The sequence below is a fragment of the Embiotoca jacksoni genome, unplaced genomic scaffold (genome assembly GCF_022577435.1).
Source record: "Embiotoca jacksoni isolate LCO1_2020_lvr unplaced genomic scaffold, fEmbJac1.0.p SCAF_23, whole genome shotgun sequence".
NCBI classification, from domain to species: Eukaryota; Metazoa; Chordata; class Actinopteri; family Embiotocidae; genus Embiotoca; species Embiotoca jacksoni.
Window position 1 is genome coordinate 783,257 of NW_027185374.1, and position 14,353 is coordinate 797,609.

General features: G+C 45.2%; 1 protein-coding gene across 2 annotated transcripts; it reads left to right on the plus strand.

The window, feature by feature from the left end:
• Window positions 1-1,060: 1,060 nt before the first annotated feature.
• Window positions 1,061-7,882, plus strand: mycn (MYCN proto-oncogene, bHLH transcription factor). 2 transcript variants are annotated; one of them, XM_069158116.1, is made up of 3 exons: window positions 1,061-1,144; window positions 2,676-3,318; window positions 5,828-7,882. In XM_069158116.1, the coding sequence occupies exons 2-3, from the start codon at window positions 2,697-2,699 to the stop codon at window positions 6,604-6,606; spliced, it is 1,401 nt and encodes a 466-aa protein (XP_069014217.1). In that variant the 5' UTR covers window positions 1,061-1,144; window positions 2,676-2,696; the 3' UTR covers window positions 6,607-7,882. The 2 variants fall into 2 exon arrangements, with proteins under 2 accessions (XP_069014217.1, XP_069014216.1); XM_069158115.1 differs by lacking the exon at window positions 1,061-1,144 and adding an exon at window positions 2,099-2,242.
• The last annotated feature ends 6,471 nt before the right edge of the window (window positions 7,883-14,353 follow it).

Genomic DNA, 14,353 nt, shown 5'->3' on the forward strand with positions numbered 1-14,353 from the left:
AACAATAAGCAGACACAATCCTAGACAAACATCAGGGCAATTTGAGTACAAATCAATAAGTGAACATATGCAGTCGCGTCAATGCGTCATCTCTATAAGTGCATTTACCAAGAAACTCCCCACATAAAGCTGATATTGCTTCTCTTTGAGTGTTTTCTCTGATGGTCCACATAAAAACAAAGAGCAGTGCACAGATTCCTGTGCTTAGCTGATCTACACTGGACCAAAAACAACCCTTCTGTTCTGTTCTGTTCTGTTCTCACTCCCACTCTCTGCGCTGGTACACAGCAGAGGAAGCTGCTGCTGACCCGACAGCAGCAGCAGCTTGTTTGAGACCAAGTAAAAGGAATAGACTGGTAAGAGCCTGTGGGGAGTTTTGGGACATCTCTTGGTGTTCCCGGGAGCTGACTAGAAAGTCTCAGGAAACTCCCTGCTCTTCCTACCCAGTAAACCAAACAGCTGCAGATTCTCACTTTTCGCTGGCTCTGGTCTCTGGACCAAACCTCAATCCAAAATAAATAAATTAACATAAAAGTCCCAATATTTGTACATCCAAGGACTAAAAAGTCACTTTCTGGAAAGACAACAAGCCTTAATAGCTCTCCTGTGATATAAATTCAGTTTTCCATAATTCACATCTTTTTGTATTAAAATGTATAGTTAGTGTCAATAGTAAAAAAAAAAAAAAAAATTTAAATTAAAAAAAAACAAAAACATTTTGGTGTTGAAACCAGCCTTAAAATGATTATCCACTTATATTTGTCTTACATATTAAATGCTGTTTTTATCATCTTCCATTGTTTGTCTGAAAATAACTGCAAGCTGTCATTCTTCCTGCTCACAGCTGGCGTTCAACTGGAATCCGTTTGGTAAACGGTTTTCCCTGAATAAGTCAATATCAGGACTGTGTACGCCTGTGCCTGTGTGCATAATTACAGATGCGCCATTCCTCCTAAGCTGTCATTAGAAAAGGGAATGGGAATGACTCCAGGCTACAACCACCGCTTGCGGTTACGTAACACGCTCTTCTCGGATCCCGTCTTATCCCGGAGACAGCTGAAATCTCTCCCGTCCTGCACAGCCGGTTGTCAGAGGAAACGTCGCACCTTTCAACCCTGAAGAAGTTTGTCATTTTACCCGAGTGGTAATTGTTTTTTTCTTGTTTAGAAAAACAAAAACAACGAGCCTGTGTTTTTGTCTTTGTCTGCCTGGCTCGCTCGTTTGGTGGTGATGGTGCACGTTTATGTTGCTGTTTTAAGCGTGTCCGTGTGAGGGCGCAGTGAGCCCGACTTTGTCTTTCATCAGGGATGCTGGTGGTCCTCAGACAAAAGAGAAAATGATATTTAGAGCTCTACAGGAGAGCAAGAGAAGGGCAGGAGTGTTTGATGTGAAGGAAAACATCTCGAAACATAATTTCAATTTTACGTCATTATTTGAATCACAAAAATATTTTTAAAATGATCCACACTGATCACATACTGAGTGTTTTTACAGAATAGACTATAAGGCAACATTAATTGTTTGATCAGTGTCTAATAAATACATGTTATTTGAGGATCACATGTAGGTGGGGATGGGTGGGTCAAACATGTGGCCTTTACTGGGACGATTTCAACCTCGGGTCAGCAATACCATCCAGCTTGCTGCAGTGCCCTTGAGCAATCTGAGCAAGACATCAAATCACTAACAGGCTGTGGGTTACTTCGACTGATTCAGTGCTGATCCGGGTTCTGACATCCCATTGGAGAGATAAGAGTTTGCCTGAGGCTATCAATAACATAGCCTATAATTTCTATTTTTTTCATTCTTTATGTCTTACTTTTTTGGTTTTCGTTCTCACTTCTTTCTTTTTCTTTCCATTTCGTAATTCTCTTTTATGAAACCTTGCTGATTTTTTTTTGTTTTTTTGTTTTTATCGCCTTCGGTCTTGCTTACAATGTTTAGGCTATTTTCTCCATTCACCTTGAAAGAAAGCTCCCAGCCAGCCTGTCTCCCGCGCCGCATCAAACCCAAAGCCCGACTACCAGTCCCTCCACCCCACCCACCCCCCAGCCTGGGAGGGAGGAGTCTACTTCCCTCCCGCAGAACTGAGTGTATAACACTCTGCAGCCAGCCACAATGTGTGTCAGAGGACTGTCTGTGCTCCCACAGTAAATGACTGCTCCAAATCTGGTGTCTGTATTACTGACTGCGAAATACGATAAAAAATTGGTTCGCACAGATCATCCCAAGTCAGGACGAGGTGAGCATCTTCTCATTTCAGCAGTTTAACATAAAAACCTGGAATTGCTGTCTCACATTTTGAAGACAAAACAGTGTCTCGGTCAGATATGATTGTTGTCATTCAATTTCTTTTTTGCGTAAACATGCTTTTTGTGTCCTGGTCCCCTTTTCTGGGGTGCTCAGTGAGCGCACGGTGCGTCTGTGGGTCGTTTTGCACAGTTTGTGCGTCACGCTCACATTTACGCACATTCTCCTGTGAGATTTGTGTGGTTTTTAAACCCCACAGAGGAGTGAGTGTGGAATGTAGTGAAGCAGACTGTGTGTCTGTGTGTGGGCTTCGACTCATGCTCTTTCTACAGCACACTTTTCAGGTGTGTTAGAGTGAGCGGGCATGGGGAGAGACACTCTTTCACAGTGGAGACTAAAGTAGCCAATCTTTTGTCTCTTCACAGGTTTTTTGATTGTGGGATAGAATGCCGGCAATAAGTAAAAACTCCGATTTGGAGTTTGACTCCTTACAACCGTGTTTCTACCCGGATGAGGACGACTTCTACTACTGTGGTCCCGACTCTGCGCCACCGGGGGAGGACATCTGGAAGAAATTCGAGTTGTTGCCCACTCCGCCCCACTCTCCAAGCCGCGCCGCGCTACCGGGAGAGCCGGCGACAGCCTCCCCGGAAGTAGACCCTCTTGGCTTCGGTTTAGGGGACCCTCTGGACTGGGCTTCCGAGCTGCTGCTCCTGCCCGAGGACGATATATGGGGAGCATCCGACGATGGGGACCTGTTCGGCTCCGCTTTGGATACTAACCCCAACAGCATCATTATCCAGGACTGTATGTGGAGTGGCTTTTCCGCCAGGGAAAAGCTGGAACGGGTGGTTACGGAGAAACTCGGCAAGGCAATCTCCACGGCCACAGCGGGCAGCAGGAGCGTGTGTGTCAAGTCGCCGGAGGTGGTGAGCCGCAGCTCGGTGTCAGAGTGTGTGGACCCCACGGTAGTGTTCCCCTTCCCGGTCAACAAGAGGAACGGCAGCAGGGACTCATCTGGGACCGTTAACACATCCACAATCCACGGGAGCGCGCCCAGTGACTCCGGTAAGAATTTGAAGATGCTCTAAAAATTCCGATGCCAAGAAATCCTCTAACCCTAACGCTATGGCATCATATTATTACCATCATCATCATTATTATTATTAATATTATTATTATTATTATTATTATTGGCATTGTTATTATTATTTTTATAATAATAATATGAATACATTATTATAGCAGTAGTAGTAGTAAGCCCTGTGCCCGCCTAATCGTAGCCTAGTGACTGGAGCTTGTTCATATGACTGGCCCAGAATCGGATTACCTCGTTACATTCCACACACACACGCGCGCGCACATACACACAGTGGAGTAGTGACACAGTGAACGAGGTTTATGTAATCAGCAGGCTCTTCATCCGGCAGATGGCAGTAAAATGGGGGAATTGTGTGCCTTACTGAACTCAGTTGGCATCTGAGCCAAACAAAAAGACACACACACACACACACACACACACACACACACACACACACACACACACACACAGACACACACACACACACACACACACACACACACACACACACACACACACAGACAGACATACAGACATACAAACACACAAACACTGACTGCAGTCTGACCAGGTTGTAGGAGATGAAAAGGTGTTCAATACTTAAATGAGCTGATAAAGGGTCTGGTTCACAGTACCATGAATCCTTCATTACGCATGGATTAAGGGACCATTTGCACACAGTGGGTGAGAAATTGGCACTTATGGCAGACAGTCTGTACTAACTGCCACCCTGAGTTCAGCTGATAACAGAAAACAGCCTTTAGAAAGAAAATATGAATTAAACTATAACAGCACAAGGAAATACAGGATTGGACATCACAATTTAGGAATACAAACTGACAAACAAACAATGATGCGTTTAGATGAAGAAAGAAGTGTTGTGTGTCTCTAATATGACTAAGACCTCATCGCCCATCTATTACCGGCTATGAGTTGCCTAAACAAACACTCACAAGTCCTTATCAGCGTGTTTTTGCAGTGAAACAGTAGTACAAAGGCCTCCAGCTTGGCACAGAGGGTAGACTCAGCCTGCCTTGCCAAACAGCAAAGAAAAGAGGACGGAGGAGAGCCCTGACTGCTTCTTTTGGGGGTGGTTCGGGTGCGGGGTGGGGTGAGGGGGGTGACAGCTTTGAACAAGCGCTCCATCTCGACAGCTGTCTCCCTGGCGCGGCTCCAGTTCTGAGGCTTAAAGGGTGGTGATCCGATCGCCTGCCGCCCACCGTCCAGCGCACAGTGCCGCTCCGATGCACTTCCGCCGCTTGCAGCGTTAAGAAGCATCCCTCTTTGTGTTGCACGCGTTCTTCACTTTTTCATCGAAGGGACACAGACTTTAAAGGCTAAAATGTAGGTTTCTCCCTGCAACTTAGGCCAGTCTTTATGTTAATACAGGCCTTGCAAGGGACCCTCCCATTTCAAAATATCAGCTGGAAGTCATCGAGGAAGGTTCTGAGATCCAAGGAGTGTGCTCCAAGAAAGAAAACTTTATGTCTGACTTAAAACTAATATTTTATTTCCCCAAACACAGATTTACGCTCTTTCTTCTATTTATATTGCACCCAGCTCCGTTAAATGAGCTGTTCCATTCTGAGAGTAAAACACCAAAGAGCTAAATCTCAGCCTCACATGTGGCGAAGTCAGCCACACCCCCTCATCCAGCCAGCTGTGCCCTGCTTTGTTTTGATGGCAGCAGCAGACTGTGTGTGTGTGTGTGTGTGTGTGTGTGTGTGTGTGTGTGTGTGTGTGCGTGTGCGTGTGTGCGCGTGTGTGCGTGTGTGTGTGTGTGTGTGTGTGTGTTGGGACAGTATCCTGGTGCAGTGGTGTCTGAAGTGGGTTACCATAAGCTGTAAAATGCCACACTCTTCAGATGCTCCTGAGCTGATAATGAGAGCCATTATCACAAAGGCATTTTAACTGGGCCTCACACTCTCTGCCTCATGATTGGTCACTTCCACTCACCTTCGAAAGCACCAGCGGACGATAAGTCTCAGCTGCTCGCCTCAATTTTAGCACAGGTATTAAGATCAAGGGCTCAGCTGGAAACGAGATTTTTAACTTCATCAGAGGTCCGAATTAAACCTAAGTTCTTAATGCCTCTGCTGCTATCGCACGAAGTCAGTGTGACTGGAGCTGCACTGATAGACTGAGAGCATCAGACTAAAACTGTCTCATCTCACCGGAGAAGATTAGGAGAAGTTCTGAAGGAGGGAGAAAGAATGAAAGGCATAAATCCAACCTGTCTGCTCAGCACTGAAACTGAACATGCCAATGCCTGCAGAGTAGATTAGTGGAGAAGTGACTGACACTAAGCATTAAGAGGTTTCTGCTTGTGCAAACAGCATTGAGCAACATTCTCTCTCCCACACACTGTCTCTTGATCGCACTCATATATGTACACTCGCATACATACCTGTCACCTGCAGGTACACATGGATGACATAGTGAGAATACTTGGTGAGTCAGAGCAATTAACTCACTCGCATTGTTTTCTTTTTCCAGAAGAGGAAGATGATGATGAAGAAGATGAGGAAGACGAAGAAGAAGAGGAGGAGGAGGAGGAGGAAGAGGAGGAAGAGGAAGAGGAGGAGGAGGAGATCGATGTAGTTACAGTAGAGAAGAGGCGATCCACAATCAGCAAGGCATCACCCATGGCAACGGGCACGGTCACCATCTCTGTGCATCCCAAGAGCCAAGATGCAAGAGGGATGGTGTCAGGGTCTGGCGTAGTGAGTCGGTTCGTCAGCCGAGCTCCTCAGGAGCTCATCCTGAAGAGGAGCTCGGTGCACCAGCAGCAACACAACTACGCAGCCCCCTCACCGTACACTTCAGACGACGACCCAACCCCGCCTTCGAAGAAGCAAAAGACATCAGACGCCCCACGCCCTCCCACCAGAACCATCTCGTCGTGCTCCTCGTCTTCCTCCTCGTCCTACAGCTCAGTCACCAGCGTGTCGGGGGCGCGCAGCAAGCGCAGCACCAGCGGGGACAGCAGCCCGCGTGGCAGCTCTGACTCGGAGGACAGCGAGCGCAGACGCAACCACAACATCCTGGAGCGCCAGCGCCGCAACGACCTGCGCTCCAGCTTCCTGACGCTGCGCGACCACGTGCCGGAGCTGGCACACAACGAGAAGGCAGCGAAGGTGCTGATCCTGAAGAAGGCCACTGAATATGTGAGTTCACTAGAGACAGAAGAGATGAGGCTCCAGCACGAGAAGGACAGACTCCAGGCCCGCAGGCAACAGCTGATGCGCAAGCTGGAGCAGGCCAGGACTCGCTAACAGAAAACTGCTACAACACAGAAACACTCACATAAGCCCTGGATAACCCCCCCCACACCTCTCTGCCTCAACTCACTCTGAATCACAGTTAGATGCACACACAGGCCTATACACATAAGCACAGGCACATAAGCCCGCATATCTGTTGTACACATACAAACACAACAGCTCAGAGGATCTTCAGATGTCGACACACAGCGGGAGAGGGGGGGGGGGGTTGCTGGAGGGATGTTCGGACTTTCACTGCCGCCACTTTTTTTGCACATTTGTTGACGTTAAGAATGTTTAGGGTTTACTTTTTCAATCCAGTCACATTGAGGAAAGATTAAAAGAAAAGAGAAAAGAAGGAGGAAGGAGAGAGGACACACTTTTTTTGGTCTTCCCTTCCTCTGGTTTTTATATCATTTCTATTTGTACTTTTTTTTTGTACTCACTGTGACACCAGCCTGGAATCGGGTGATTCCTACAGGGACGGGTGTAAGAGGGCACTTTGCTTGGAGAGTTCATGTACAAGAAGCGGTGCACACTTACTTTTGCCTTCACCACTGCAAAACTGAAAAGACTATGATGACTGAGGCGTTATGGGTCAAACAAACAATGCCACTACAGGTTCTCTTTCCCTCACTCCTCTCACACTGGTGCTCAAACCAAGTCAGTGGATGTATAACTGTGCACCTTGCTAGCCGACACTTTTGTATATAACAATAGTGTACAGACAAATTACACTCAGATCTGCCTTGTTTTGTAAGACATTTTGTCCTCGGTTTCTTTTTATACATGTCAGGAAGCTGCCAATAACTAGACTGGAAGTTTATATACCTTTAAAAGTACTGTAAGGCCTCAATTTTTGAGAGTCATGAAACTTTGTAATATAACAATATATTGTTTTTTTCTTCTCTTTTTCTTTGTATTGTATCATATTACTAATTCTACACACCTTTATGCTTTTAGTGTGAACCTGATACATACTAAATTTGATACTTATATTTTCGTATGAAAATGAGTTCTTGGTAGATATCACTTTATCTCGTCATTTTTTTTCTTCTATCTCAAATAATTCTTTTGTACAGCAAATGTGTTCTATCCTTATGTACCTGGCCTTTTTTCTTTCTTCCTCTTTTGTTTATATTTGTTTATATTATCGGGTGCATAGAAATGGGTAAACTGATATAAGATGTTTGTTTTTTTCATTTTTAAAATGTACATTTAGTGCTGCAACTCATAGCACTTTGAAATACCTCATTTTGAAAAATAAATAGACATCGTAAAATCCTCATCTTAACTTTGTGGATCTTTTCTTGCAAAAAAAAAAGTGTCAACCACACCAGTAGCCCCTTCACCCTTTAACATCTGCCTCTCGCTCTCTGGATATTTTCCTATTTGCCTCCACATTTCTGTATTTGGTTTTTGCTGCTCTCAAAGACTCATCCTGACAAAGAAAAAAAAAAAAAAAAAAGTGTCTTCTGAATCCTCTCTGTCTCAGCACCCTGCGGCTACCTCCCCCTCTGTAGCCTCTCACACCCACCCACACACACACCTACACACACTTCAAGTGCATCAAGCGCACGCACACACACACACACACACACACACACACACACACACACACACACACACACACACACCTCTCTCTATTTCCCTCACTCACCAACACAGCTCTTTCCTACTACATTGTTCAGGCTGTTGCCATGGAAACTGGAGCAGCTGCTGAGTGGCTGACACGAGAGTGAGTCTTTTATTTGTCTGTTAGTAGTCCGTGTATTTCTGCCCGTGTGTGTGTGTGTGTGTGTGTGTGTGTGTGTGTGTGTGTGTGTGTGTGTGTGTGTGTGTGTGTGTGTGTGTGTGTGTGTGTATGAATGCAAATGTGTGTATGTGTGTCTACCTTTTGTGGCGGTCTGTGTGTGGCCCGGGCGCCCTGATATCTCCGGCGTTGTGCGCTGCCTGCCACGATGCCAAGACAAGGCTGGATACTGTTTACCAACATCAGCCACATGGCTCTGCTCCCCCCTCTCTCACACACACACACACACACACACACACACACACACACACACACACACACACACACACCTCCCACACCTCCTCTCCCTACCCTTCTCTCCTCCTATCCCTCTGTGCCTCCAGTGTGCTGGGCCATAGCCCAAATATGTGCCTTTCAGGAGTCTGGCCAGGCGTTCTCTGGAAATGGCTGAAAGAGAAATCTGTTGCTACGGTCTGCGTAGCCATTCAGCACAACAGTGTGTTCACAGAGGGGAGGAGAATGAGACTCGCAGGGACGGGAATTAACACAACATAAAATACACATTGTTAATGACTTTGAGTAATCCTTTTTACCTTAGATGACCATACGAGCCATCGGCCCTTTCTCTTTCAGCAACAGCAACATATTCTATACAGGATGAATCAAAACACCCCGTTTACATCTTCAAATTCAACTACCCGAGAGCTCCTTCATCCTTATGGGAGCAGGACCCAAATGGTCAAGAGGTATGTTGCCCTATGTAAGAGACAGGGCTACATGAAGACTGATGACTTTGTTTTGGAGTTGAGACACCCCAAGACTGAGCCTCTCGGTGGGGGAGTGGAACTGGTGGATTACATAACAGGGGTCTGATGTCTTTGTGCGCTCTTACTGTGTGTGTGTGTGTGTGTGTGTGTGTGTGTGTGTGTGTGTGTGTGTGTGTGTGTGTGTGTGTGTGTGTGTGTGTGTGTGTGGAGACAGGAGTCTGGTATCTTTATGTGTGTATGTGTGTGTCCTCTCCGGGGACTTCCCCTTACCATCTGCCTAATGACTTATCCTGCTTGGTTATAGGATGAAAACAAGTTCACGGACAATAACACGAAGAATTGGAGGGAAAAAAGAAAAACAACAGATCACAGCCAAGAGAGGCCGTTTGTTGCAGATGGTAAGATTAACTGTAACATTTAATGTCACTGCTCAAACACTTTTTAATAGTGTCTGGTGGCACATTTCCTGCCTACATTGCCAGTGTTAAACAAACATAGAGTTACACACCTCTCAGCTGTGCACACAGCAGCGTGACATGCTTCCTCTTCAGCCACACACAGACTTCAGCTGCAGTTAAGTCATCGACGCTCTAAAATGAAGCTAATTGTTTGAGAGGGGAGCTGACTTTCAGGGGGGGGATTCCATCTCCTACGTTAAACAGACATATGGCTGTGGCTTTTCCCTGATTAATATCCATTATCTCTCTGCCCACTGACTGCCTGGCGGGAGCTGCTAAGACGTGCACACACGACACAACTCTAATGGGCTTACACCCCACTGACGGATGTGCATAAGAGTTAAACAAGAGATAATGTGGCATGTTTGTGTTCCTTTGTTTCTGTTAGTGTCATCTGTTTTGAGATCTTCATTAGCGCCGCCTTTAATTGACAAACACTTGGCGCAACATTTCTATTGTCCTGTGGGACACCGGATCTGTATTCAACATGTTAACCTTCCCATATGGAGCGGGACAATGGCTCCTGTGTGTGTCCATACACAAGTGTGTCTGTGTGCCTGAAATGTGCCCAACCTCTGCACAATGGCATGCCCATCACCCATGCGCCTCACTGGGCTCTGTTTGCCAAGAGCCCCGCTATCTGTAGGGGGGAGTGTTTGTGTCGTGTGTGAGTGTGAGGGGGTTGTCACCATCTGTTGTGGGGTCCAACGCCGTCGCAGGTGCTCAGAATTGGTGTGTGTTGGGGTTGTGGTAGGTAGAGGAGCTGAGCCTGATACAAGGAGGGTATCAGGGGGTATTGGGGCAGAAAACATAGATATGTGTGTGTGTGTGTGTGTGTGTGTGTGTGTGTGTGTGTGTGTGTGTGTGTGTGTGTGTGTGTGTGTGTGTGTGTGTGGAGGGGGATGAGGGGCGATTCCTGGAGGGAACCCGTTGCCCTAGCTGAGTAATATGCAGCAATGACAAAGAGCTGCGGAGCTACAGTAATTGCAGAACACATAGTGGACAGAGAGGCAGGAGAGAGAGGGAGGGAGGGAGAGAGGGAGAGAGAGAGAGAGAGAGAGAGAGAGAGAGAGAGAGGGAGGGAGGGAGGGAGGGAGGGAGAGGGAGAGAGAGAGAGAGAGAGAGAGAGAGAGAGGGAGGGAGGGAGGGAGGGAGTAAAAGGAGAGAAAGGGAGGCCTGAGTGTTTGATCAAAGTTTACCAAAGTCTGAGGAGATTTGCATACAGATGGTACTGTAGCACGGCCCCCGGAATACCTTTCCTTCTCTTTATTTTTCTTTCTTCTTCTCTCTTTCCCTCTCCCCCACCCCCCACTCCCCCCCCCCCTCTCTCTCTCTCTCTCTCTCCCTCTCTCTCTCCCTCTCTCTCTCTCTCTCTCTCTCTCTCTCTTACAAACACACCAGCACACAAATGTAATAGGGTTTCATTGAAGAATCCATGAATAGCCTTTCAAGAGTGTATTCTGAGGAAGAAACGGCCTTGGCTGCACAACACAGCACCAAGAAAAAGAAAGGAGAAGTGAGGAAGAGAAAAACAGAGATAAAAAGTAAGAAAAGGCAATGATTAAGACAGATGATGGAAGACAGAGAATTCCACAAATGGAAAGATTAAAAAAAAGAAGAGGAAAAGCATTCATGAAGCACTTATTACTAAAACAAATTCACCCAGAACAGCTCACCTTTCAGCAGTCATGAAATGCACATACATCCACTAATATTGTATCTGTGTTAACATCCATTCAATTCTTCCATTCATCCGTTCCCCTGGCACATCCTCAGACCATATTGACCTTGAATGGTATTGTTGTGGGGTATTGATCATGTAAGTGCTGTCCTCTTATGTAAGTTACATGTTCCTTTGAAGCCATTGTTTTGAGGCAAGCCGCTGACAATTAACCTGCTGTGCCGAGTGCCTGAGCTCCTACACAACATGACATCGAAACAGCGAAAGCCACAAGCATGTCCCGAACCAGCCTGAACATGCTGTCAGCTGCTGCGCCGCTGAAAGTATAAAAGTCTATTAGGCTATTAGTTTCTGGGATTATGTTTGAATGTCAACAGCCACCTAAATCACTGTTACACAGCTTGAGTTTAAAGACACTCAGCTGTCAGTGCATAATTTGTAAAGCACTTTTCAAAACAGTAGTTACACAAGTGCTTTACAGTAAAAGTGAAGTAGAATAGTCAGATATGATGATGCAGATTACATGAGTCACAAAATACAGTTTACAGCTAAAATTTAAAGGACTAGTTCACTCAAACCACTGAGAAACATTTTCTTCTCATAGTATCTAACCATGTACTCTGAGGGATCTGAAGCCACTCAAATACAACAAAAGTAAACAGAATTGAATTCGTGGTTCTCACACCATTGAGCAATGACATGTAAGATGTTCAGTTTCTAACGTGTAACGTGTCACGGTGAAGCTGAATAACCCACAAACCTTTTTTGTGTACAGTAGAGAGAGACAAACAGAAATGAGTGTAGAGACAGATGAGGGACGTCGTACAGCAAAGGGTGGGCTCATGGTCCTTAAAGTTGTATGCCATTTGCTACAAGGCAGCTGTAAACCATTTGCACTGAAACTACTTCCTACCCCCAAAAAACAAATGTTGACATCATGACCTGTGACAGTGTTCTGGAAAGGACAACTGCTGCAGAAAGTTTTTAAATGTCATTTTTTTTTCTATTCTGTACCACAAACCAAACTTTATTCACTTCCACTGTAATTGAGCCAGGGCAGGAAACCAAAAAGCCTGAACAAATAAAGCAAAATCCATCTACATGGTAAGATAAAAACAAAAAGAAAAAAAAAAAAGCAGTAAATGAAAATATGGAGTCCTTATTGCTATATTATTTTCAAATTCAGGTTAATACAACAGGCTATCCTGTATGTACACTGAGTCGATGAACCTGTATCTCCATACATGAAGCACGTTTTGGAAATAAAGTCCAACTTCCTAGTAAGCACTGGCAGGACAAAATCCAAAATTCCTCCTGTGCAAACTTAAACCAACCCTTAAAGGTCTGGTAATTAGTAGCAGTTAGGTACACAATCCCAGGACTAGGGGGAAAAAAAAAGAAAAAAACTTGGTACCCTGATCACAGAGACTTGTTTGGGGGAGAGTCAAACTCAAGTTGTCACTTCTACTTTGACAGGGCTAGAGAAATTGATTGTCACAGGGCACAAACCTGTGATCTTTCAGCCACAGGTTAATCATAGCCCCCTTTGCCTAACTGTTGTGTACCATCAGAAGCATTTGATCATCGCTGTACAAAATCCTAAAGCACAAACAAAAACAACCTATCCTCTTTCCTCACATTTCTGGTGTATCTACTTCTTCTTTCTAATAAAGGCATAAATGACCCCTAAACTCTTGATTTGTGTGTATATTAAAGTGCACTCTCTCTACCTACTTCTGTGTACGTCTGGTTGCGCCTGTGTGTGTGTACACGTATCCCATTGTACGTGTGTTTATTTGGGGTAACCACTGGGGCGCTTCTGTGTTTGTACATTTGTAGTGAGATTGATTCATGACTGTTCCTCCAGAGGAAACTGATAACAAATGGTTTTCTGGTCTAATAAACACCGTCTGCCTGTAAACCAAATTAGACTAAACTAAACCACCCTCTGCCTGCACCAGCACAAGGCTGAACGGATGGCTGGCTGGGAAACTGTCTGGTACTAACATAAAACTTGGTGAGAGATGTATTGATTGAAGGCTAATTGCGGAGTAGCAGTGTCACCTCAGGCCTGAGCAGACCTATCAGACTCCCTGGTGGTTTTACACTACCAATCAATGAGTTTGTATATGAACGGGGCCACATTTGGCAAGTACATTTTTTTAAATCCCACCACAAGGGTCTCTTCTATTTTATCAATCAATACAGTTGTATGCAAAAGTTTGAGCACCCCAGGGCAACTGGCAAATTTTGTTGATTTTGAGGTGGGAACTCCTGCCATGTGTCAAGTTTCAGACATTCACTGGGCCTTTATTCATTAAGGCTTGTTAAGCAGGTCAAGAATTGTTATTAGGAACTGTCAACAGCTGACAAGCAGACAGAGCTCGATACACTGTTTGACTCACTCAAACAAACAAACAGTTTTTATGATGCCTATACGAAATGGGCAAAGGTTACAAAGAGATATCAAAATGCTTCCAGCTTTGAAATATCTGCAGAAAAAAAAATGCGAGTAAGACACGGCAGAAAGGGGGAACTGCTGAAGTCAAGACATGATCTTTAAAACCAAAGAGAGCACAAAAGAGCAATTTCAGATAAAACTGCAAGTCTGCTGGACCGAGAGAAAACCCCTGTATGATTGCAAAGGAGCTGCAGGAAGATTTAGCTGACTTGGGTGTGGTGATGCGCCGTTTCACTAAATTGATGCACAAAAACAGTCTGCATGGAAGAGTCATCAGAAGGACACCATATATGCGACTTCATCAAAAACTCGCAACATCTGAGATGTGCAAAACAACACCTGGATAAGCCATTATTTTCTTTTTGATGAGAGGGAGATCTTGACAACTGTTCTGCTTTGGAGATGTGTGGCAAGCAGTGTCACAGGAAACGCTGCATAGATAGAGGGAAGAATGGCGTACTCTAAATATCATCAAAATATGGATGCTAATTTTAAGCTGTCAAGAAAGTGAAACTGAAAAGAGGATGGCTTCTACAACAAGACTTGACAGACAAAATCAACCATGAACTATTAGAAAACCTCGGACTGAAGCTTTAGGAAAGACCCTCACAGTCCATCAACAAGGGAAAATATCTGGGG

Excerpts from the sequence above, each read along its gene's own strand:
- mycn (XM_069158116.1), top strand. The coding sequence starts at position 2,697 with ATGCCGGCAATAAGTAAAAACTCCGATTTGGAGTTTGACTCCTTACAA. Across the intron at positions 3,319-5,827 it reads GAGCGCGCCCAGTGACTCCG|AAGAGGAAGATGATGATGAA; the intron begins GTAAGAATTTGA and ends TTCTTTTTCCAG.